This window comes from Heptranchias perlo, chromosome 20 (assembly GCF_035084215.1).
Source record: "Heptranchias perlo isolate sHepPer1 chromosome 20, sHepPer1.hap1, whole genome shotgun sequence".
Lineage (NCBI taxonomy): Eukaryota > Metazoa > Chordata > Chondrichthyes > Hexanchiformes > Hexanchidae > Heptranchias > Heptranchias perlo.
Genome location: NC_090344.1, coordinates 47,510,841 through 47,538,179, shown reverse-complemented (window position 1 = coordinate 47,538,179; position 27,339 = coordinate 47,510,841). Strand labels below are relative to the sequence as shown.

The window sequence follows — 27,339 nt, the reverse complement described above, 5'->3', positions numbered from 1 at the left end:
CCTGTCATGTTGTTATTCAAATGCTATTTTAAAGTAGACAATGGTTTAAAATGTGTTGCTTTTTCCTCCTCTATTTTAAATTGCTCATGCTGGCTGTAGCAGTACAGTCCAGCGTGATGTCTTCTGGAGAAAACATGTTGAGAATACATGTGAAAACGTTGACATTGCATTTTGTGGGTCAATGGGTGTAAGCAGTGGAGGGGGCAGGTACAATATAAATATTAAATCATTGCTCCTGTAAATTTGCATGCATTGGCACCAGATTTTAGTCTTTTGTTTCAAGAACAAATTAAAATTGCCAGGCCCACAAAATTCCAATAAGTAACTGGAAGTCAGACTGGAGTTGCCTGCTGAGTGGATTTCCAAGCAGCTGCGTGTGACCAATGGGCTTCAGTTTGGGCACCTTGATCATGGTCTCCTGCCCTCAAGTCTTACAATGTCCCAGAACCTGAATTGATGTATTAGTTTTTTTTTCCCCCAGCAGCTACAGGTTCTTTGCTGCTCACACCAAACTTCTGGCTGCAACTGTCTCTGGCCTCTTGATGGTGATTGCTTCGATTAGTCCCATGGTAAGAGAATCAAACTTTCAATTAACTTGGAGATCTTTTGTCCATTGCTAAGGAGTCCGAGGACTTGTTTTACAGATTGTTTATGCTGTACAGGGAATAATATCAGGGCCACTAATTTAATGACTGAATAAGTCAATTTTTATTAAGTGGTATTCTGGTGCTTTTACTGGTGGTTTGGAAATCGAATTTGACAACTGATCATTTTATCTAAGTTGTAAATAAGTGAAATTGACTCTCTTTTACCACGGATATAATTTTTAACTCTTGCCAAATCTGAAGCTAAGATTTTGACAATACAGCAGTGGGGGCTGCTGGACTTTTAACAACATAAAAGAGCTCTGTTGATCTGGCACAATTGGGTATTTGGGCTTTGGTAGAACTGGGGATGCAAGGTGAAGTTTGGCTCTCTTGTGGGTTCCTTGATGTCTTAAGAAAGCAGTGGTAAACCATGGGCTGAGCAGCACTGAGGGAAGGGAGTGTGGAGGGGAGGAAGAGAATATTGTATGTCTGCCAGCATTGGTTTGTGACTGAGCTCTCACCACTGAATTTGGTGTGAAGCATTCAAATTAACCATCAGCAAAACCGGAAGAGACAACGCTATTCCTTATTTGGTTAAAAAAATCTATCCATTGTGCGCTCGTTCTTTTTTTTAAAAAAAAACAAGGTGGTTAGAACCTAATCCAAGTATCTATCATAACATTGGTGATAATTCAAGACACTTTCCTTCAAAATGCAATTGTTTTTGAAAACTGAATTTAAATTGAGGCAAGACATTCATCAGTTTGACCTGCTTTCTGAAGTTTATAGACCACCCAAGAAAAAAGCTACACCAGATAGTTAAGCAGTAGCCTTTAGTTTTAGTTTTAAAACATTGAATATAAACTTTTCAGCAGAGTGATGTTTATTGAAATTTGTCTTAGAATTTGGAACACAGGAATTGCCAGATGAAAAAAGACCACAGTCCATTATATCTGCACTGACATGTTTGAGACAGCTGATTTAATACATTCACAATTTGGGGGCGCTGACAAATGTTGCACGAATTGCTTGACGTGACTGATGCCATTTGTCTTGGATTCAAGGACTAGCCCGAAAAGAACAGCTACCTGGTGTTTGTGAACAGCAGGAACTTACTGCTGCTTCGCACTAAATTTAAGCTGGTAGCCAGATCTTAGTACTGCATTCTATTTAGGGTTGATTGAATGTGGTCAAAATGCAGGACTGTCAGAGCGAGATCCAGCCACTTCCTCAAACAGCAACACTCCTGATGCTGGTTGCTACTAAGTTTCCTCTCTTCTCCAGGCACGGGCATTCAAAACTAAGCCGAGATATCCCTGTGATAGTGGTGATCTTCTGAATTTTGTGATGGCCTAGGGCGCCATCACTTTGGACAAATTCTTCTCTGACCATAAAAGGTTATCTCTTCAATATGCAAGGATCCAATTAGGAGTTCTGTGGGACAGTCAGGGAGCTAATGTATGGATGTTTGTGGCTGCCTAATGTACCAACAAGAGTCCAATCAGATTTGACGGATATGGTAACCATCCCCAGTAGCCGGAGTTGTTCAACTCCATGTTGTCAAAATTGATAATCACCCACAGGAAAAGTAATTAGCCTGCAGCAGTAAGAGCCAGGGCTTTTGGTGTGTTACGCTATAGTGTAATAGAGCTGAATAGAGAGTTTCTCCTGGAAGAGTTGTGCTGGCTGCTACAACTACTTGCTGCTTGGGATATTGTGGGAAATTCATACAGAAATAGCAGGAACATTCCTACCAACACCAGTCGACCATCAGTTCTCTGATGTGGATTGCTATGAAAAACAGGATTCTCGGTCGGAATCCCACTGCTTAAATGATGTGATATGGCAAAGTCTAGGCAAGCACCCCGTGGAACTGCCTATGCTACTTTTGGCTTTCAAGCACCACCTATGCTTCGAGGTTCCTACCAAAGCTGTTCTCGTCATGAGCAATTTGAAAGATTGGGGTATTCTCCATGGGTGGATGTTTGCGCTTCCATTCTCCAAATGACATGCTTTGTCCAGATACCACCCTTCAGCATTTAGAGATATCATAATTTTATGTAATCACCTGGCCATTCACCTTTCAATTAATGGGGTGAGCTTCATATAATCAGTTTGATACAACGTAACTCAAAGATTAGGCTTGATTACTTACAAGGTTAAGAGCAAAAATCAATTCAAGTTTTGCAGAGGATGTGGAATAAGAGGTAATAGGGATGAGGAGAGTTTATAGAACCGAATCTGGATGTGTAGGTTGTAGATTTTGAAATAGCCTTTGATGGAGTGAACTGGATGAAATTAATGGAGATACTAAAGAGTATTGGTGTGAATTAGCAAGAGAAGCCGGTAAAAACCATACATATTTGGGACAAACTGCACGGGTTAGGGTCGCAGGTGGAGAGTCAGAACCAGGAGTGATTGGAAGAGGAGTGAAACAGATGCTACTTGTCACCTGTATTCAACGTGTATGCAAAAGCAGTGGTAAGAGAAATGCTCAATCAGGTACAGGTACAAGTGAGAGCTGGAGGTCAGCTGGTGAAAGCAGTCAGATTTGCTGATGACTAATGCGTTGGCAGTTTGTACCATGAATGGGTGACAGTTGTTGGTAGATAGCCTGAATGCTGCAGCAATGGATTATGAAATGAGGATCTCAATGTGAGTAAGACCAAAGTAATGAAGTCTTCCAGGAATGCAGTTGAAAGTGAGCATTTTAATAAATGAGGCACAATTGCAGCAGGTGAGATGATTTAAATATTGAGCAAATATAGCAACTGATGGCAGAGGGGCCAAGGAGGTGAGAGCTACGATTCTAATGAGGAAAGTGAGAAGGAAGAGGATATTGAACATAAGAACATAAGAAATAGGAGCAGGAGTAGGCCAATCGGCCCCTCGAGCCTGCTCCGCCATTCAATAAGATCATGGCTGATCTGATCCTAACCTCAAATCTAAATTCATGTCCAATTTCCTGCCCGCTCCCCGGAACCCCTAATTCCCTTTACTTCTAGGAAACTGTCTATTTCTGTTTTAAATTTATTTAATGATGTAGCTTCCACAGCTTCCTGGGGCAGCAAATTCCACAGACCTACTACCCTCTGAGTGAAGAAGTTTCTCCTCATCTCAGTTTTGAAAGAGCAGCCCCTTATTCTAAGATTATGCCCCCTCGTTCCAGTTTCACCCATCCTTGGGAACATCCTTACCGCATCCACCCGATCAAGCCCCTTCACAATCTTATATGTTTCAATAAGATCGCCTCTCATTCTTCTGAACTCCAATGAGTAGAGTCCCAATCTACTCAACCTCTCCTCATATGTCCGCCCCCTCATCCCCGGGATTAACCGAGTGAACCTTCTTTGTACTGTCTCGAGAGCAAGTATGTCTTTTCTTAAGTATGGACACCAAAACTGTATGCCAGGTGCGGTCTCACCAATACCTTATAGAACTGCAGCAATACCTCCCTGTTTATATTCTATCCCCCTAGCAATAAAAGCCAACATTCCGTTGGCCGCCTTGATCACCTGCTGCACCTGCATACTAACCTTTTGATTTTCTTGCACTAGGACCCCCAGATCCCTTTGCACTGCAGTACTTTCCAGTTTCTCGCCATTAAGATAATAACTTGCTCTCTGATTTTTCCTGCCAAAGTGCATAACCTCACATTTTCCAATATTGTATTGCATCTGCCAAATCTCTGCCCACTCACCCAGCCTGTCTATATCCCCCTGCAGGTTTTTTTATGTCCTCCTCACTCTCTACTTTCCCTCCCATCTTTGTATTATCTGCAAACTTTGATATGTTGCACTCAGTCCCCTCCTCCAAATCGTTAATATAGATTGTAAAGAGCTGGGGACCCAGCACTGACCCCTGCGGAACACCACTGGCTACTGGTTGCCAGTCCGAGAAGGAACCATTTATCCCAACTCTCTGCTTCCTGTTAGATAACCAATCCTCCACCCATGCCAGAATATTACCCCCAATCCAATGATTTTTTATCTTGAGCAATAATCTTTTATGTGGCACCTTGTCGAATGCCTTCTGGAAGTCTAAATACACTACGTCCACTGGTTCCCCTTTATCCACCCTGTACGTTATGTCCTCAAAGAACTCAAGCAAATTTGTCAGACATGACTTCCCCTTCGTAAGGCCATGCTGACTTTGTCCTATTAAATTTAGTTTATCCAAATGTTCCGCTACTGTCTCCTTAATAATAGACTCCAAAATTTTACCCACCACAGATGTTAGGCTAACTGGTCTATAATTTCCAGCCTTCTGCCGACTACCCTTTTTAAATAGGGGTGTTACATTAGCTGCTTTCCAATCTGCCGGGACCGTTGTAGAGTCCAGAGAATTTTGGAAAATTATTACCAAAGCATCCACAATCCCTACTGCCACTTCCCTCAAGACCCTAGGATGTAAGCCATCAGGTCCAGGGGATTTATCCGCCTTGAGTCCCATTAATTTACTGAGTACCAATTCCTTAGTGATTTTAATCGTATTTAGCTCCTCCCCCCCCCCCCCTCCCCAGAGCCCCCTGTTTGTCCAGTGTTGGGATATTCTTAGTGTCCTCTACTGTAAAGACTGAAACAAAATATTTGTTCGGTATTTTTGCCATCTCCATGTTTCCCACCATTAATTTCCCGGTCTCATCCTCTAAGGGACCTGCGTTTGCCTTAGCCACCCTTTTTCTTTTTATATAACTGTAGAAACTCTTGCTATCTGTTTTTATATTTTTTGCTGATTTATTTTCATAATCTATCTTCCCTTTCTTAATCAATCCTTTTGTTACTTTTTGCTGTCTTTTGAAGACTTCCCAATCTTCTATCCTCCCACTAAGTTTGGCTACCTTATATGTCCTTGTTTTTAGTTGGATACTATCCTTAATTTCTTTCCTTAGCCACGGATGGCTGTCATTTCTTTTACACCCTTTTTTCCTCAGTGGAATATTTTTTTTTGAAAGTTGTAAAATAACTCCCTGAATGAACACTACTGCTCATGTACTGTCTTACCCTTTAATCTATTTTCCCAGTCCACTTTAATCAATTCCGCTCTCATACCATCATAGTCTCGTTTATTCAAGCTCAGTACGCTTGTTTGAGAACCAACCTTCTCACCCTCTAATTGGATATGGAATGTAACCATGTTATGGTCACTCATTCCAAGGGGATCCTTAACTAGGACATGATTAATTAATCCTGGCTCATTACCAGGACCAGGTCCAAGGTTGCTTGCCCCCTTGCAGGATCAGTTACATACTGCTCAAGAAATCCATCCCTAATACACTCAATAAACTCTTCCTCAAGGCTGCCCTGCCCAATTTGATTTGTCCAGTTAATATGATAGTTAAAATCCCCCATAATTATAGCTGTTCCCTTATTACATGCCCCGACTATTTCCTGATTAATACTTCTTCCAGCAGAGTTGCAACTATTAGGAGGCCTATATACTACGCCCAAGGGTGTTTTTTTTCCCCTTATTATTCCTTATCTCTACCCAAACTGTTTCATTATCCTGATCCTTTGTCCCAATATCTTTTCTCTGTATTACAGTGATTCCTTCCCTTATTAACATAGCCACCCCACCTCCCCTTCCTTCCTGCCTGTCCTTCCTGATTGTTAAATACCCTGGCATATTTAATTCCCAGTCGTTGTCACCCTGCAGCCATGTTTCTGTAATGGCCACAAGATCATACCCATACGTAGTTATTTGTGCCGTTAACTCGTCCATTTTGTTACGAATGCTACGTGCATTCAGATAAAGAACTTTCAAATCTGTTTTGTGACGCTTAGTTCCTGCTTTTTCCTTTTTTAACACTTTACCTTTTACTCCATACCTTCTGTCCCTTCCTGACATGCTTTCCTCTGTCTCCCTGCTCAGGTTCCCAACCCCCTGCCACAGCTTTGATGCTGGTTGAATCGCCTTACGCCTTCTAGTTTTTATTTTATCTGTCGTGCCGAAAGTACACTTTCTTTCTGCTGCTCTACGCTTTTCCCTTTCACTTGTTCTTGAACAACTGTTTGTACTATTTGTATTGTAGATTTCCCCTGGGTCTTCCCCTCTCTTGCTGCTCTCAACTTTATTTCCTTCTGACTCCCCGCTCAGGTTCCCATCCCCCTGCCACTCTCGTTTAAACCTTCCCCAACAGCACGAGCAAACACCCCCGCGAGGACGTTGGTCCCGGTCCTGCTCGGGTGTAACCCGTCACGCTTGTACAGGTCCCACCTTCCCCAGATCCGGTCCCAATGTCCCAGGAATATAAATCCCTCCCTCCGACACCATCCCTGCAGCCACGCATTCATCCTGTCTATTCTCCTGTTCCTATACTCACTAGCACGTGGCACCGGTAGTAATCCTGAGATCACTACCTTTGAAGTCCTGCTTTTTAATTTATCTCCTAACTCCTTAAATTCACCTTGCAGGACCCCATCCCTTTTTTTTTTTACCAATGTCGTTGGTACCAATATGGACCACGACTACTGGCTGTTCACCTTCCCCCTCCAGAATGTCCTGCAGCCGCTCCGTGACATCCTTGACCCTAACACAAGGGAGGCAACGTACCATCCTGGAGTCATGTTTACGGCCCCAGAAACGCCTATCTGTTCCCCTTACAATCGAATCCCCTATCACTATAGCCCTGCCACTCTTCTTCCTCCCCTCCTGTGCAGCAGAGCCACCCGTGGTGCCCCGAACCTGCCTCTTGCTGCTTTCCCCTGATAAGCCATCTCCCCCAACAGTATCTGAAGCAGAATATCTGTTTGAGAGGGACAACTGGAACAGAGAACTGAGAGAACAATTGGTGAAAGGTTTTCAGTGCTGAAACATGGATGATGAAGAATGTGGCAATCAGGCTTTGAGAGAATTTGGAGATGCATTGGAAAAAGTAACGAGGAGGTGGGTGGGGGAAGATGCATATCAGTTGAAGGTCGTGCGTTAGTCCACTTCGAATTTCCGTCGGCTGGTACTCTGGCGCTTCTATTTTTTTTTCAGCAAGTGGCCGTCGATGGGTTTTCCCTTTTTTTTTTAAACCCACGTTTTGACAGAAGCATTGCAACGACTCGTGGTTAACTCTGTTTTTGCATTTTTGTGATATGATCTGGGCACAAAGGCTGAGCAGCGTTTTGTTTTTGTGATGGAACAATAAATTAGTACGGTGGTTGGGTGGCAGACACCGTCTTGCTGTGTTTGGTTCATGCGACGGGACCCACCACGCGACAGAGGTCGCACCTCGTGCGTGTCCCGCGCCGCCGCGTGCCCAACCGGCGACTTTCAAACCGCTCACGCGGCACCGGGCGGGGGTGGGGGGCAGCGCGCGCGCGCCCAACTGGCAACTTTCAAACCGGCCACGCAACATGGCGACTCAACCGCCCAACTGTCAACTTGAAAACGACCCATGGCTCTCTCCTCACCTCCCTCTCCCCCACAACCAACCAAAAAAAAAACATTCGAAGATGATCAGGTACGCCGATGGGTAGCGAGAGATACATTCGTAAATCGCTGGAAGTGTTTTTCATCGAAGAACGAGGCAATGCGCCTGTTGGTCTCTTGTTGGGTCTCATTTTAAACGAGCGGCACCTTTTTTTGGCATTTTTTTTTGCCATGTGCAACTCGATGAAAACTTACAGAGCCTGTTATTTCCAAGTATGCATTCGAATAGGTTCGCAATAAGGTTCGATTTTTAACGTCCATAACAGTTGGTCACCTCTGAATGGAAGTTTGGAAATGCAAACGGGCTCGAAAAAGTTCTCCACGTCATGAATTCTGAACTCTCAGGTTTAATACCCCAGACCACAAATCCCTTCAGAACTTTCCTTTCTTATTTCTGCACGATTTCTCCATTATACCAATCTGAGAATAAGTGGACCGCGCTTCAATCTCTGGGCCACTCTTGGCAAAAACAGATAACGACCATGAAGAGAAAGGTAAGTGGTTGGCGCTCACCCAGGGGATGGACCTTGCAGAGGTTGGTTTCTACGCTGATATTTCAGTCCATTGGTGAGCGATTGAAGCATAGTTGGAGGTGTCCACTTTGGGGTGAGATGTTGAACCAAAGTCTGCATAAGTGATGCAATGTTTATCTGCCTGCTCAGGTAGACACTGTGGACACCCTCATCATATGGACTACAGTAATTTAAGAAGGCGCCCACCTCTACCTTCTCGAGGGCAACTAGGGATAGGCAATAAATACTGGCCTTGCCAGTAATGCCCACAGCTCAAGAATGAATAAAAATAAATGTGTTCCTCCTCCTTTTGTTTGTTCCTTCCTTTTCTGTTCCCGTCTCTTTTTATTTCTTTCCCTTTTATCCCTTTCCCTTCTCTCTCCTCTGCTCCTCCACCTCTCTCCCTCCATTCTTCATCTCTCTTTCCCCCTCCTTTTTCTGCTCTCTCTTCTGTCTCTTACCTCTTCCTTCTGCCACTCTCCCTCCTTTCCCCTCCTCTATCCATCCTCCCTCCCTCCTCCAATCCCTCCCCTCCGCTTTCTCCTCTCTTTGTCTCCCATCTCTCTCTCCCACCCCTCCCCTTTCCTCTGTTATTGTATTCAATATGTGAATCCACTTTCTCCAGCATTTCTGCCCTGCCCTGCCCACTATTGTGGGCCCCAGAAGTGTGAAGATAAAGTGAGTTTTTCTTTTCTCTCTGCCTTTCCCCACATTTATTTCTGATGCTCGTGACAGGTGACGTGCTACTTTTTTAATGGGTCAGCCAAACGCCTGCCATATGCAGAAACCCATTGCTTCAAACCAGCTCCTGAGGAATCCACATGAGTAGCTGTATTACTCTTCTTTATTAATGAGTGTCCATTCTTTTCCCCATAAGAACACGTCCCCGTTACCTACAGTTGAGACTCTTCAATTGGGCCTCTTTCCCCCCGGGTGGGAAGGGAAAAATCAGCTGGGTTTTCTGCTCAACCAGCATCAATAAAACAGATTATCTGGTGATTATCCCGACATTATCTCATTGTTATTTGTGGGAGTTTTCTGTGCATAAGTTGGCTGCTGCTTTTCCTACATGACAACTGTGACTTCACTTCAAAGCGACTTAATTGGCTGTAAAGTGTTTTGGGATGTCCTGAGATCATGAAAGGTTCCATATAAATGCAAGTACTTTTTTTCTTTTTCCCATACTTTCTCCCGCTCTTCTCTCTATCCCTCTTCTCCCACTCCTCCCTCCCTCCCCTCTCATCTCACTGCCCTTTCTGTCTCCATTCTCTCTGTCTCCCCTTCTCTATCATTTCTCCGGCTCTTCCAACCCCTCCTTTCTTTGCTCTGTCTGTCTGTTTCGTCTCCCCCTTCTCTGAACCCCTTTCCTCTCCCTCCCTCCTCTCTTCCCCCCCATCCCCTCTGATGTTTCTCTCCGGTCTCTCTCTGTCATTCCTCTTCCCCATTCTCTGATCTCTTCTCCCTGCCTGTCTCTCTCCCCTCATCCCTTCTTTTCTCCCCCTCCTCTGTCTCTCACCCTGCTCTCCTTTCTCTCCCCCTTCTCTCCCTGCTGTCTCCTCTTTCACCCCCTCCTCTCCCTCTCTCCCTCCTCTTTTCCTCTTCCCCCTCCTTTGCATACTGTCCTTTCTGTCTTCTCTCCCTTGTTTCTATGCTCACTGTCTCTGTCTGTCTCCTCTCTCTCCCTCCCCCTGCTCTGTTCCCCTTTCCCTCCCCCCTCCACTCCCTCATTGGTCTCTCACCTTTTTTTCTCATTTGCCTGCCCTCCCTCTCCCTCTCCCTCCTCTCTCGGTCTCTCCTTCATATCTGTCTCTCTCTTTGCTCATTTTCTGGCCTTTTTCCCTGGATTGCGTTTTCTGCAACCACAACTGGGAGTCCTAAATGGTTTGATGCCTCCCAGGTGACAGGCTAAGGAACGTAAAGGAGCAAGTAGAGAAGATACTGGAAAGGGAGGCTAAACAACCTGATGCCCTGTTTTGCATTCGAACCGTTGCATATTCGGACAGGATGGGGTCTAATAAATAGAATGTGAGGTTAGAATGAAAAGAAGGATTTCAGGATAGTAATCTCGTGATTACTCCCTGTACCACATGCTAGGTCAGTTAGGAAGAAGCAGATTCGACACATCAATACTTGCCTTCACAGATGGTGTAAAAGGGAGGGTTTCAGATTTCTAGAGCATTGGGAAAAGCTCGGGTAGGGGAAGCTCCAGGCGATTCACTCAACTTAACAGGGTCGTGCAGAGAGTGTAACTGGAGAATGGAAAGTATTCAAATCCATAAGGTGGGGAGAGAAGCTGAGAATACATTTCGTGTTGGAAGAAAGCAGTCCAAAATAGTAAGTCAATGTCTATTCTTAGTGCTCCAACAACCCAGTCATCCTCCAGTGCACCTATCCCTAGTTCTTGCACACCCCAGTCTACCCTCCATACAGCCCAGCTGCTTCCCCACGTTCCACACCCCAATGCTCCACAAACTTTTCAACCCCCTCATGACTGGCCCAGGTTCTCAGTTGTCCCAGACCAACAACCTCCTGAATATTCCAGTAACCAGGCCTGTCATTAAGTGTTCTCACCCCTGAATGTTCCCAGGTACCAGCCGCCTCCCTCTACGATGCGCCCAGGCTTTGCAGCCCACTAAATGAGTTCTCCAATGTTCTAGCTTCCCCTCGAGTGCTGCCAGAACGCAGTCACCTCAAAGTCCTTACAGGCTTACAGAGTCCAAATCTCGGGGCTGTGAATCAAAGATAGCCACCAATAAATCCAGTCGGGAATTCAGGAGAAACTTCTTTACCTGGATAGTGGTTCAAATTGGAACTTGCTACCACATGGAGTGGTTGAGGCAAATAGCATAGTTGCATTTGAGGGGAAGCTCCATAAGTACATGAGGGAGAAAGGAATAGAAGGATATGTTGATAGGGTTAGATGAAGTAGGTTGGGTGGCTCGTGTGGAGTATAAAAACACCGACAGAGGCCCAAATGGCCTGTTTCTGTGCTGTAAATTCCATGTAATTCGATGTAATACTGCTGCCAGGCAAGAAATAAAATTTAAATACTATGGTAGCAGAACATATAATTAAGGCCATTCACTTCGGGTTTTTGAGAAAAAAAGGAGAATTATGGAATTCAATCTCAAACACACCAGTAAAAATCTCAGAATATCTTGCAATAAAATCACAATTTGATTAAGTCATTATTACCTGTGGCCCTGATACTGAATTGTGTGTTATATTACATCATGTGTGTTTCATAATGAACAGCATATTCTCCAATTCACTGTGAGCAACACTGAAGGTGATTTGCCAGTACAGTCCTATCCACTTCTGTCAAACAACTTTATGTCAACATCCCACTTATTTCAACAAAAAGAGCTCATCCCTTTTCTGCATGAGTACCAAATACTCACTATGTATGTCGGCATTGACATAAACAATGGTACCCTTAATTCAAAAATGTTTAAAATCCTGAACAGTATTAAAGGACTTCTTTTGTTACCACTTATGTGGAATGAATAAAAAAAGGTAAGCCCTTATTGGAGCCATTGAAAGAAATGAAGGAAGCAGCTGCATAATTGGACAGGCGACAAGTACCAATCTGAAAAGAATAAGTGTTGTGTATGAAACAATCTACTCTGAAATTATTATTTTTAAAAAATAAATTAAGGAATATACATGCAAATAAAAAGTGTGGAAATTTAAAATTCAGAAATGTTATTTGAAAATTTAAATAATTTTTATTGTTTATATATTATGTTTATATATTTTTATATTTATATATTACATTATAATAAATATTTCATTATTTAAAACACTTTTTAAATTTACAAAATGTTCAAACATCCAAATATATGTAACATCCGATTATATAAACAGACTGCTTATGTTGACAAAATTAGAATGGTCCCCAACATGTAGACATAAGTGGCTCGGACTGTGCATCTTACATCTAGTATGTTTTTGACACTCTTCAGACATCATGGCCTAGAAATTCGATGGCGCTGCACCAGTTTTTTTGAAGTGCGCTGCCCGCCGTATTGGTATGGGCAATAAAAATAGGCGCCCAGGGCCTGCACCTGAAACAGGTGTAGGTCCTTTGAATATTCAAATAACGGGTCTAACACCTGTTTGAGGCCCCCACTAAAATATTGGTTTGCCTAAGGCTGGCTGTATTCAGGGAAACCAGGTCTGCATGTGTCCCAATAGGCAGCCCTTGAAGGGACTGCTGCAGGTCACCACCAAAAAGGTAAGTTTTCTAAAAATACTTACCCTCCTGGTTGTCTCCTTCTCCCTGTCCTCTTTAAGGACTTACCCATGGGCTGTTGCCAGCGACGCAGCAGTTCCGATTATCGCGGTCTCTTATCCGGTGATCTGCCTGTGATCGTCCATTAGGTGTATGCAGCTCACCAGATTAATGATAATGATGCCCGAGACCCAATATTATGTGCTCCATGGGCCTTCAGACGCAGGAATCTTTACCCGCGACCCCTGTATGCTTGTTTTTGGGCGCAAATGAATTTCCCCCCCATATCTTAAGGTATCAAGAGTATGAAAAATAGAGAAAGGAAGACAGACATTTTTTATGCTTTCTTTCTGAGCTGCAGCTACAAATTTATATGTACCCTCAAATTTGTAAATTTCCCCTCACAAAAAACAATTAACTTCTAATTGACTTCAGCTTTTACAGGAATTAGACTTTAAGGCACTTAAAGGACACGCTAGATAAAAATGAAGTTCCACCCGAGGAGCAGAATTCTAATACTGTGAAGTACATATTATACAATACTGTTGTTCTGAAAAAGTGCACCACTTGACTCCTTCCCATTGAGTCAGTGCCCTAACTATTCAATGCTGTGGAAGATCTGTAAAATAGTATAACCTGTGTAACTTATGCATCAGGTCCCTTGCATCTGTAATTGGTTAAAGAGGTTGGTTACGATGCTACAGAAATATGTGCAAATTGGAGCTCAAGACAGAATTCTGATGGTACGCTCAGTCAGAACCAAGTGTTTCTGATTTTGGTAATTTTCTCCAAATTTTTGTGGGTTTCATCCCTAATGGTCTGGTGCAGAGGTTGAGAGACATGGTTAACTCACCTGTTGACTTTCCAAGTGACAGGATGCTAATGTTTTGAAAATAGGTGAGATTCATCACATATCACATATCACTGATCAAGTGGTTACTTGCATCTGGACTCAAACCTGAGGCTTTATTCTTCCTGTCTTAAAGCAGTACCTTTACAAACCTTTATACCATCATAACCCATCATTTTCCAAATGTTTTCCCCGTTTTTGATGTCAATCGGAAATTATACCGATGGTGACCACAATCTTATCGATCTTGCTTGGGCTGGGTGGGGGTGAGTTGGTTTGGAGTATTTCATTTTTTTGAATTGGATTTTTGTTACGGGCACATGTCTATTGTTTAATGACATATATGATTCATTCACCATTACTCGTTCAGGTAAATTGAATACATTCTTATTTAGCTCATCAGAAATCTATTACATAAACAAAAAGAATTCTTCAATTACTTGGCATAATGTGAGAAATATTCAGGACACTGACATGAAAGAATTAATGAAAATGAATTAAATGAAATTATTTACCTTTTGTTTTAAAAATCAATGAATAATAAATGGGACAAAAGGTATATAAATCTGAAATGTTAATTTTTTGAATGCAATCAAGATATCTGTTAGCATCAAGTGATGCCATGTTAAATAATAATTGTGCTCTTGCCTGAACATTTCAGTGCAATTTTGAGTATCACAAATGGGAACAAAAGCCAGTGTTTTGAGTGCAAAAAATAAATATAAAATTTATTAAAACACCCACAATATTTCAAAATGATCAGGAATAATACATTTACAAGGAAGTTCTTGCAAACAACCTTTTTGTGTACAATACAATACAATAAAATCAAAAGTAATCCTGGTCTTCTTGAATCAGTGCCCTAATAATACAATTATGGACTACTGAATAAGACCATTGAGGAAAAATAAAAGAAAAATTTAAAAATATATCAACCCAAAATAAAACTTTCAGAAAAATATTTACTGTACTAATATTTGCAGTAAAGTACACAATGATCCGATTCCATCTGGATTTTTAAATGCTACTTTTCATCCATCAAGCTGCAAACTTAATTTCAAGTAGCGGTCACTGATGATTTTTAACATAGAAGAAAGTTTCAAGTATGGGTTACAAGTTAGCCTCTTGTGTCTGAGGAACTTGTTACTCCGTATGTATAACAACTTTTTTACAGTCAAAAAATGAATACAAAAACCAAATTTGAACAATATTTTCCTATATTGTTTTATTCTTTCATGATCCATCTTTTCTCACCCCTAATTTCTTAAATACATTAGAAAATAATAAAAAAGACAATAGGCTTTTAGAACATTATACACTACATTTTAACTTAATATACAAAGTTTTGTTATTTTTCTTTTTTTGTTAACCAAAGCAACAGAACAAGCTTAGTTGTCACATTTACAACATGGATAGAACTATTCTAAGCCCAAAATAAAATCCCTGAAAAATGGATGTTAAAATAAGCAGAGATGGCATACAGATACATCGCAGTTAAAAGTATCCCTGACTTCAGAGTGGAAAGAAAAGTTAAATTAGGCTACACTATTTTCTGTGATTCTTAGGCAGCTCTTTAAATTAGTTTGGGACGGAAATAGCATTATGATTTTTTTTGAACAAAAAGCAAAATAAAACAAAAAAATCATAATATTTTAATTAAAACAAAATATGTTTGCACCTTTTAAATGTACATTTTCAATTCAAGCACATCAAAATGATTTTGTTTAGATTTTGCAATATTTACAGCCAGTGGTTCCTGCCAAAAAGAAGTTAAACTGCAGCATTCTTAGTTTTAATTATTTACAGCTAACTGCAGGTGAGCTCAAGAAAAACAGTTGTAGTCTAGTTTTAAAGAGTTGTCTTCCATTTAATTGGCATGAAGCAAAAATCAAATCTACACAATAGAACTGTTGTACAGCTTTGCTGTATTAACCAATACACTGTAAGTACACAGCAGAGTTTTAAATAACAAGAGCAAACTACTGCAATGCTACTGAATGTTTCAGTTATGTTGGATATTCCAGGTGCTTGAAAAATTTTTGCTGACAAGTCTTACACATATTTATCTCAAACCAAGAGCTCGGCTCAATTCCATCACCTTGGTTGTCGCTCAGTCTTGTTTTATTGAGACTGATTTTGGTCACAGGGCTAGAAGAAAACAATGGTTACAATGTGCCTGTCCATCCAGCACATATAAATTAACTTTTGGCTGTCCCATGCAAAAAAAACCCATTCTGATAATGTGCACAAAATGATGTGCACCTGCAATGTGCAGATGCACTCAAACTCGCAGTGGTGGTTTCTTAAAGTCCATATTTTCCATATTCCAAGGGACAGGTAGAAGCCAAATTACCCCTCTATGAATAAATCATTTTCTGTCATGGACACAGAGTTATCATTATCTTCTAGTCCTGAGCTAATCAAAAAGATTTAACTGACAGTTATAATCAGTAACTAAAAATGTACAGCTTACAGAAACAAAATGAGAACCAAGTACAGAAATTTAGTCTAAGAAATTGCCACCTGTACTGTGGAAATGCAATGCACGTTCATTTTTTTTGAGGTGTGTTGAAACTACATTTCTCAAATCACAAACTTTGTTGTTTCAATTTGGCTAGAGTATATTTAAAAATGTTCCATGGACATTTGAGTTTTGATTCTAATATTCCCTTCAGGTCAACCAACAAATAGAAGACCCCCTTTAAAACCACAATTCATACAAATATGGGTATTTGGGCAAATATGCTGTTTACATAAACTATTGCATTTTCATTTTCATAACATTTTACATTAAAGTTCAGTATAGGTATTTTTACTTCTGCATTTTTAACAAATGGAATGTGGAACCCTATACCAATTGACTATCAATTTTTAATCATTTGATCGACCCCAATGGGTATTCTTGCCAGTAGACAGAGAAATTATAAAAGATATATGAGCCCAATTACTAAAGGAAAAAAAGAGTAATTTTCTTTATACAATAATATACAAAGTAGTGTACAACACAGTATTTCACTGCAACAGCAACCCTTGTAATACCCTTATACCAGTCACATGATTAATAGCATTTTTTTACATCAGAAAGGTTTGGAACATGTGTTCACTGACATTCATGCCACAAGGATCTGAGGCAGTCTCTGAATACTGGCAAGCCACTAGGAATTTACAATTTCCACAAATAAAAATAATAAGTATATACACTAGCTCCTTGTTGTAACACTCATAGTAGACCGTAGTCTCTGAGAGCGTGAATTGTTTAAGTTCTTCACTAATAGAGAAAGGACATATAATATCCTCTCTGTTATGTGCACTTTGTGAAATAACATGCTTTCTTTATGGATTATAAAGTCAGCATTCTAAGAAAGAATAACTGCATATATACCACTCCTAAACTAACAAAAGGAAAGAAAGAACACAATTGCAGTGTTTTAATAATGTGTTTAAGGGTGTGTTTATATTACATTAGCTTCATGAAGTGGTTTTTGCTTTGCAGAAAGTTGCAAGATAAATTGAGTCAGAGCCTGACCTGACTTCAGAAAGAAGTGTTGTGAAACCCCCAGAGGAGGTTGTCTCACACTGTTTGCATTTGACACCATATGGTGAGTAACTCCGGTGCATTGTCAAACTGTGTTCAAAAAGTGCTCAGAGATCTCTTGGGCCGACTGAGCACTTTTAAACCTATCTGGAGTTAATTTAAATATTTAGAAAATACACTATCACTAAGCATTGAAATTTTAACTGTTAGAAGAGGAGCTTTGTCCATTCATGTAACCACACATGTGCAAAGCTCTTTCTAGACAGGAGAAATGAAGTTTGAGCCGGACAGCATAAACGGAGTCTCCTGGCCCAATCCCATAATGCAGCTACCAGTCTCAAATAACATAAACCATTTTCTTATGAGATTTGAAACCACTCAATTGTGCTACTGTCTTATGATGCCTTGCTTCTCAAGGTACTTCCATTTGAAATATGGATGTCACTGTGTTAATTGTCACTTGGTCTTCATGGGTTGCAGCAGACATAATTGAAAATGCAAGAATCTATTGAGTGTGCGTATTGTTACAACATTCTGCAGTTTCAGAATGTTTGCCCCAATATTGTAATGTATAAGAATAGGGAGCATGAAAGACTCTTTCCCCCCCCCCCCCCCGTCCCCATTCCCCAACAAGGAGGCAACCTGTCCCTGCTCCCAGCCAGATTTTTTGTTATTCCTAGCAAGAAACTTGCTCTTACAGTACCTAAACATTATTATAAATGTTCTGAAGTCAGTGTGTTAGGAGTGGCTCCTATGCAGCGATGATGGAAGATTTTACCCGTGAGTTTTTAAAGTTTAATATCTATGGGAATACCACAGAGTTAATATTCTAATTTTACTTTATCTATCTATCTATCAATCAAAGTTTACCCAATTGCCCATAATCCTTCTCCTTTTAAAGGAAACGTATCTTGCCAATAAAGCATTGAGTTATAATATTAGTTATCAAAGCGAAGAAAGCATGCCCTATGGTATAGGTTTTTTAAAATTCTTTTTTAAAATTCAGGTTTTATGAAAGCCATGCTTATTTGCGTCTTAATTACAAGATTGCCCTAATGCTAGAAGTTACTTAAGGAATGGAGGAAAAACATATATTTCCTGGGTTTTAGGACAAGGAAGTCACCAAACAGAATCCAGATTTCTGTACAACCAAAACACAAGCATTTATTAAAAAAAAGGGGGGAGGAACACCTGACTGGACAAATTGAATAGCACCTCAAATAAAAACAAAAGAAAATATAAAAGCAATTTGGAAGAAGTTTAAAACATACTTCATATTTACAAATACTGATATACAAAATAAAGCCACATGGATAAAGCATAAATTTATGCCAACATTTAAGCACAGGCAATGCAAGCATGTTGCTGCAGAATGGGTAACAAAAGCTAACATTTTTGTAGTTGAAGAAACCAGAAAGGCCATATGAAGCTGAGCTGCCTTAAATCATTTTACCATTAGAAAGTTGCACCAAAAATACACATATTTAACATACTTCCCCTTCGATGTCACATTTTAATACAAGAAACTGCAATTTAACTAAGAGTGTTAACATTGTATGTCTATGCACATAATTGTGTGCACTGTGTGTCTAAACTGAAAACAATATTTGCTTACATACTATAGATACATGTCTGCCAAAGCTGTGCAGTAAAATTTGCTAAGAAACTAAACTGCAAGACTGTGTAAAGTAAAGGATTCCTAATGGATCTGCTGTTCTTTCTGAAGAGAAATTTGTGCTGCAACATTGAAAAGAAAATACTCTTACTTCTGAACCAAATTTCTAATCTGCAAATCTGTGTTTATGTGACATTGAACACTCCAACTTAGTTTAAGCTGCAGCACTTTATTGAAGAACGTTGTAGCACCTTTCAGCAGGTCACATTATAAATGATTATAACTCTCAGATAATCTGTTTCAGTGAGTCATGCCAGGCTGTGGCAGAAAACAATGCAGTAGGTTTTGTGCTTGCTTGTGTGTCTGTATGTAGCTATTTTTAAATGTCTGTTGACAACAAACATTGCAAAGCTTAAAATTCAAGATGTTTCCAGACATATGTGAGGTACATTACTCTTTAAGTAGCACCAGGGCTCAAGTTTAATGCCACTCTATCTGATTAGTTAAAGGCTAGTGGATTTTCAGTGTTGGTAATCAGCATTCTACCACTATCAAAAGTTTGCTTGCACAATTCACAAATGTGAAGTTTTGGAATTTCATATTGTTCGTTTTTATCTTTTGGACTGATTAACTTTTAGAGAACCTAACATAAGTTTAAATCTGATTCATTCCTGTCGTTTTGAGACTGACATGAGACAGGGGTTTAAAGAGGTGGTCTTTACTTTCTTCATGAAAATATGTTTGTGATAAATATTTTATTGTCCAGAGAGGAAAAAGAGCAATGTGTCATTTTAGTCACAGCAAGATCATGTGCAAGTGATGCAAAGATGCATTTCAATGTGATTTCTGCAATTATGCTGTGTGTTTGCACACAAATGAACAAGATTTGCTGAAAGCTTTTTCTTGAAAAACATTCCCATTAAACATGAAAAGCATTTTATTTTATTGTTCATGTTGATAATTTGATCTTGGTTAATTCTGATTGGTTTATTTAATTTGGTATATATTTAGGATTTTCGACATTGTATTTTGACAAGGGATTTATCGCTTGGCAGAATTTTAAAGCTGTGCTGCAAGCAACTTAGTTTCAAGATATACTTTACTGATTTCAGTATCGCTGCTAATCACTGATGGAAAATTGAGGCTCAGGAAGCCAAATTCTGATCTCTACTTTTTCGCAAGAAATTTTAATTTTCACGGTACAGTGGATTTTAATGAGCAGCTTTGTCTAGTGCAACATCTAATGTTGTATTTGCATGGAACAGACATCACTGGCATTCGTATTGTTTAGGCTGGGCAAATTTGGTTAAAGATAAATTGGCTCAATTCAGATCATTTGAGATTTGGAAACAAAGACTGTACTTCTCTAAATTTAACCAGCAAATACAAGTAGCATGTCGGTGATCTTTAGCCACATTAAGTTAGGAAACAGTGAGAAAAGCTACCCTGCATGTAATTCAAGTTATGTCAGGCTGTTACAGTGAGTACAAATTGCTGGTATTTCACATTTAGTTATTTATTTTAGCACCCATTAGTGTTGTTTGCATGTACAGAAAAATTCCTGAGATTTAATTTCAGGAATTAGAATTACCTGTTGCTCAAGAGAGCTTTTTTACTGCACTTTTAGTAATAACGGAAATGTAATCTGGTAAACTTAACCTTTCATAGATTGGCCTGAGTGTGTGTCAGGGGTAAGGGGAAGAATCCACATTATTATTGAAATAGTGCTGCAACATGGCATGCAATACCAATTCAGTTAATCCTTTGAGTACTACATTTTCTGTGTACTTAGCAGGACAGTTCTTCTTTTAGCTTATGTGATAACAATATTGTACAGAGTGAAGACAGATTTGTAGCTCCAATGGACTCTCAAATAAGGATCATGCATTTGAATTTCAGCTTTTTTTGAAATTTCACGCTTGTCCTCAGTTCACATCAGGGTTCCTAAAAGAAACACTGTGTGGAACAGGAACATTTTATCTGCAGGGTTGAGGTGCGTTTGGAGGATGGTTGGCAAGGTCAATCCTCCTCTGCCAAAACACTCTTATTGTCATCCAAATCACGCTGTTTAGTGAAACATACCGAAATCTGTATTACGTTTTGTGGCATGCTGGTGAAACATGGGCCAAAAAGTAATATTTTGGTAATGGAATCAGCAACTAATATCAAAGGAGTATTCCATTTCCTCTACAGGAACAAGCCAGCCTTGAATGGCACAATGTAATCTTTCAACGATGTATACATGAATGTGCTACAAAATAAGCTTTAATTGATGTTCTTGTATCACTGTTATTGCCTGAAAACTTTTAGAAATTATCTTAATATTGTAAATGCTAACATAGTCCTCAAAGGATTAATGTATTCAGGAATACAGTACAGAGAAACTGTAAACCTGTTCAGAAATCATACTCAATTCTAGTTGAGATCTGAGGTAGTTTTCTTCTAGTTTAAGAATGGCATCTATGACTTGTACACTGTAACATACTTTTAATTGATTTCTTAAATGATGTAGAATCCAATCTATGAGTCATTAGTTTATACTGTAAAGATCTGATTAGATAGTCAGACTGGGGAATATGGTGTCCAGTTAACATTATGGACTGGTCTCTTCCTTGTACAATGATATACTTATTTTTGAACTTTACATTGGGACGGTGGCAAGGCTTAAATTTTGTCCTCTGGATGTTCTTGTTGGTTTTGAACACTAGATGTGAAATAATCAGGGAAGGCACATGGATTCATTTAGAAAGGACCAATCAAAATTGGAATATTTACAGTTCTTTTTGTGGAGGATAGAGGTCAATGTGCCTTGTACATAATATATATGTCCTTGTCAATTATATTTTCTTTTGAGACTTTAAAGTTTGGTACATTTTTCAAGATGAAATTTGCTTTCATTACAATGTACACAATTTACCATTTATTGACCTGTTTATCACAGTCCTTTCTGGTGAGTGTGAAACATTGCATTAGATGTACAGATATATTGCTGCTGCAATAAAAATTTGAAAATGCCATTTTTAAACTGTACAGTGACTTCCTCAAAGCTGGATATGAGCTCAGTGGAGGAAATTTGGTCAAAATATTAAGCAATTGAATAAAACCAATAGACCTATTTTCATGCAAGTAATTCAATACCCCATCCTCGAAACTCAGAGGATTGAAGAAAACATGCATTTTAAAATATGAAACTGGGTAAACACCTACTGGTTTCAAGGTAAAACAATTGTTAAGTACAGTAAGTCTGGATCATAAGCCACTCCCTTATTTCTACAGCTGCTATTTTAGAAATACTGCAGGTTGGATTGATGTAAAAAGATGTTCCTCTACTTTAAGAGGGTATAAACTGTGATTTACACAACAAATTTTACAGCACTGTGCATGCTTCATTGTGGCAAAATAACTGGTACTTCAAGCCAAAAGGCAATTTAAAGCGTGGTTTCTAATCAAAAACAAGTATTTGAAAGATCCCAAAAAGTAATTCTCAAGTTATTTTTCGACTTTATCAGTGTCAGAACATGAGTAGAATTCAAGAACCAATACACTAACCAGATGATTATTCATTGTTAATCTCTAAACATGGTTGTGGGAAGGTTAAAGGAAACAATGGAGGAAGGGGGAGAAATATTTTGCTAAAAATTCTGCAGCTATTTACAGTAGTTCTCCCAATAATTATCTGTTAAATAAACTACTTCAAGTTATCATTTTAAAATCAAGGTGAAAGTGCTTTAAAATGTTTTTAATATATTTACAGTTTAAAATTGGAGAATATAGAATACAGGTAAAATACACAACCTGCTGTTCTTTTTATACCAATGTGTAAAAATGAAGAATAAAACAAAAAATCAAATCAAACTGTCATTTGAATCCCAGCACTCTGAAGAGGCACCTGAATGCAGTTCTAATGACAACATGATAATGACAGGCCTACCTTCTAGACTGGTGATGCATTGTCATTACAGTAAAACCCATATTTAGTTATTGAGTGAAGCACAGTATGTAACTTGAAAATACAGTACTCTTCATTTGAAACTCAGGAAATTTTAGTTTGCTTGACAATAGACACAGAAATAAATCTGGCAATCATTCGTTCAGTTGTTGAGTCCATATTTCGGTATAAAATTGCAAGGTTGTGAAATATTTTTATTTTAATAGGGGTAGAAGAAAATAGTCTGGTTAATGTGGCTTCCTGATCCATTTTTTGTTTACACTGTTGCAGCAATGAGAGAAAAATGACTGCCAGAAAATTGTAATTGCAAAAACATAGGTAACTAACGGTACAGGTTTTACTGTAATTACAAATCAAAAGTTTGATGAAATACAACTAGATGATCAGTCATAAAATTACTTCAGCATTATCAGTTAAGCTTGCCTTAAAGAGTACAGTAGATGTACTGTAAATTTCTTTTTTCAATGAAATGAGATGTTAAGAGAATTGTAAAGACAAAGAGCTGGAGGAGCACCATGATATTAATTGCCATTATAATATACCTCTGAACGGCACAATGGGAAATTTTTACATATAAGTGCATGTGTTTGATGTTTCAATCAGAAACATCAGGCTAATAAGGTTTAGAGCACCAACAGCCAGGCCAGCGGTATACATTTTACAAATTTAAGTCGCTGGGCTAATCACTAAGGGTTGTGTAGTTGATTTTTATTGTACTGTTGTGATTAAAAAATGAACTCTGTGCTGTAAACTTATTGTTTTTTTTAAAAAAGCACCAGTTTCTTTTTCCTTTAGTTTTGTTTCAGATGATGCCCTACACGTATAATTCAGCAGGCTGAGATGTTGATATCTGTCAGAATTAACCTGGCCCTGAAGAAGTAGCTGCTTCTCTAACAAATGATTATTTTTTTGAACAACAAATACAACAAAAGGTGTACAATAAATACTATTTTTCTAATTTGACATAGAAAGTTTTCTTTTTACCCCTCAGTATGATGGGCAACTATAAGTTCAAAAACATGTAGATATATAAATTAGATTACGAAAATCAGGAAATGTTTCAATTGTAATCAAAATTCTTTGCTCAGAGTGCAGCTTTCGAGATGATTTGCACTTGAGTGGAATTTCCCCTCTACAGTATATTCATCAGAGGAAAGCACCGCAACCAGCAACAGAAACAGCTGCTGTAGTGAGGTAAAATGGCCGCAAGGTTGTACAAATCTCATATCCAGCGGTTGTAGGGTCCTGTTACCTGGGTATAGGCATATGAAGACACAGTGATAACAGTGTTTGTGGTGATGGTCGTTGCCTGACGTGTGGGAAAATAGTCTTTTTTGTCATGCTGAGGATCTGTAGTTGGTGCACTGCCCCACTTGCGTTTTTTCCCAAGAAGCTTGGTGTTTACCAGGGGCAAGCCTAATCTTGCTGCTTCTTCCTGCCTTTGTTTTGCTCTTTCTGCAAGAATTTTCATCTTTGCTTCCCAGAGAGCTAAGCCATGGTTTGGCTCATTTAAGTTCTTATGCTGGTAGAACACAAGAGATATCCGTGTGGGATGACACCGGTTCGGTTTTTTTAATGGAGTAGTGGCATGAAGCTCTCTTCTGGCACATTCAATCAAAATAGAACCATGAGCTGGTGCCACAGCAACCCCACCAATGTTCCCATCCAAAAAATTGTGTTCGCTGTCAGACCACACTTCCTCTTCTTCCTCTTTAACATTCTCAGGAGGCAAGTCATCCATGCTTTCATTCATGCCATAAGGATCCCAGAGCTGCTCCTGTAGGTCTGCACTATGTAATACTGCCTTATTTTCATTTACTTTGTAAAGATCCCATTGTTTGCCTTCCATATTTGTGCTGGGTAACACTGTTCCATTTTCACTCCACACCTTCTCATGCAGGTTTATGCTGGATACTGAAGGCTTACTGTTATTCATTTTGTACAAATCCCATGGTTTATCTTGCAGGCTCGAACCTGATATCATTGACAAGTTGTTCTGTATTTTCACAGGTTCCCATAGTTTGTCTTTAAGATTCACATTAGATGTCATGGAAGGTGGTGAGATGGTTTCACCTGTTTTGAACGAATCCCATATTGTTCCCTGGAGATTTGCACTTCTGTGATCTGTAAGTAAATTCCATGGCTTTTCTTGCATATTTGTCGCAGGTAATCCTGTTGCATTCCTGTTAGATGTTATTGAGTTCCATCTTTCTCGAACATTTGTATTAGTTAACTTGGTATTATCAGTAGGATTGAATAAACCCCATGGTTTTTCATGCCCAGATGTTCCAGTTGACATCAAACTACCATTTGGTTTAAACATATCCCATGATTTTCCTTGATGGGCTATATTGGGTGGCATTTGTAAAGCAGAAAAGGTATTGTTTACTGCATGAACATTCATAGGAACCCCATGGCAGGATTGAGAATAGGAAACAGAGTCTTCTGGCTCTCGTTTAATAAATCGATTAATGCTGTTTGCATTTTGTGAAACTCTTTTGACTTCCTCAGGTATTTGACATGTTTGATGTGACTGATTGGATGTTGTGGATAACGATGTTTGAGAAACTAATCCTGTTCCTCCTTGGAACATGGGCTGATGATTCTGCTTTGGTGTCATCTCTGTAGCCTGGTCGGAGCAATCAATCCTGTTATTTCTGAGGGCAAGATTGAAACTAGCACACAGCTCCTGTACATCAGGCTTCTTCTCAAAGCTGTTTCCTGAGAAACTCCCTGGTCTCGTATCATTGCTGCCATAGTTAAGGAATGATGGGGGAAATAATTGGTTACTTGCATAACCATAATATCCATAGGAAAATGAATATCTTGGATGAAAATTGTTAATGGAAGGCAGGGTTGGCCTTGCATAGTAGGAATGATAAGGATAGACGTTGCCCAGACTGTAAGGATTGGAGGGTCTGCAGCTACCAAGCACTGTGTAACTCTCAACAACGGAATTTCCGCTGTGTTTGTAGGAGTTGTAATGATCTTGTGGTTCTATTTTGATTGAAGGTGTAATGTGATGTTGGGGTGTTGCACTTGCCAATGTCATATCTGTGGGAACATGAAAAAAAACAAGTTGTACTGGAATGATTGGTAACACAACAGTCATATTTCAAATGTCAAACCTAGCCCACCTAATGTAATCAATGGCATTATTATGCAAATTAGACAAAATGGACTTCAAATAATGTCCAGAAATTAACATTTGAAATAAAAATAATCACAAAATAAGAACACAAGAAAAATTCAAGGTCAAGAAAAGAACATTTGACCCATTGAGCACTTCCCTCTCGTACTCAATCTCACACAGCCTACATTATGGATTCCTCTAATATCTTTGATCCAGTACCTGTATGTAGATTATTTCAAACTTTTATCACCCTTTGAGTGAAAATATTTTTTCTCAGATTTGTTCAAAATTAACTTTTCATTAGCAAGTATTAATAAACCTAATCTTTCATCCTTAGAGTTTTTAAGTAAAAAGAGATTTTCGGTGCAATGTTTGATTAAGCTTTCCCTTCAAAATTTTTACTGCAAATTCTTGACACAAATGACATCCTTTAAAGAGCTGGAACCACACAAAAAAAATTAGGACATCCATGTGCTCCTAAAATGTACGAAAAAATTCTGGATGTGAGAAATTGTGTGTCCCTTGATCCTACCAGATTGGTTGACTTACCTTAAAACTCCAATTTCACTTTAAAAATAAAATGTCATTACTTGAATTAACAATTAAAGTAACATGCTCAGTGAATATTTATTTTTAATATTACACTGAAATACAATTATTTTATTCTATAAATGTGAAGATTAATATTAAAATTAATGGGAAAATTTATGAAATTACTGCCACACTAACATGGCTGAGTCCATACCTGTGAGTCATCAGACTTCTAATTATTTTTTGGAATTGCAAAGCCTATTAACAACTTTAGTGTTGAACATTCCTTTGCTTGAAATATATTGGGCTCAATTTTGAAATGTTGGCGGGTCGGCAGCGGGGGTTGAAGGTGAATGTGGCAAACCCGATTAAACAAATCTTACCGTTTCCGAAGCAATCGCATTGTAATTGATGGTGAATAATATGCTCTCCGGGTTTCCTGATTGACAGGCTGGCTGCCATCAGGAGCTGCAACATGAGGGTTGGAGGGGGTGGGGGGGGGGGGAGTGGAGGAGAGAGAGAGAGTGAGATGTCATCCGGCGCTGGAACGGAAGACCGGGAGGTGGGGGGAGAGGTGACGATCGGTGGGGGTGGTGAAGAGGGGGAGATTGGGGGGGGTGAAGAAGGGAAGATCGGAGAGGGAGACATCGGACATCAAAGCAGGGTGGAAAGATAGGTTGATTTTGTGTTTTTTTTAATTCGTTCACGGGATGTGGGCATCGCTGGCAAGGCCGGCATTTATTGCCCATCCCTAATTGCCCTCGAGAAGGTGGTGGTGAGCCGCCTTCTTGAACCGCTGCAGTCCGTGTGGTGACGGTTCTCCCACAGTGCTGTTAGGAAGGGAGTTCCAGGATTTTGACCCAGCGACAATGAAGGAACGGCGATATATTTCCAAGTCGGGATGGTGTGTGACTTGGAGGGGAACGTGCAGGTGGTGTTGTTCCCATGCGCCTGCTGCCCTTGTCCTTCTAGGT

At 39.6% G+C, this 27,339-nt stretch overlaps 1 protein-coding gene across 3 annotated transcripts in view; it reads right to left on the bottom strand.

Moving 5' to 3' along the window:
• Positions 1-14,343: 14,343 nt before the first annotated feature.
• The window catches only part of tet3 (tet methylcytosine dioxygenase 3), a 257,674-nt gene continuing 244,678 nt past the window's right edge, over positions 14,344-27,339 (bottom strand). For all 3 annotated transcript variants that reach the window (XM_068001248.1, XM_068001247.1, XM_068001249.1), the window contains one exon: positions 14,344-25,755. In XM_068001248.1, the coding sequence (XP_067857349.1) occupies positions 23,924-25,755 (1,832 nt within the window). In that variant the 3' untranslated portion in view covers positions 14,344-23,923. The remainder of the gene's footprint in view (positions 25,756-27,339) is intronic.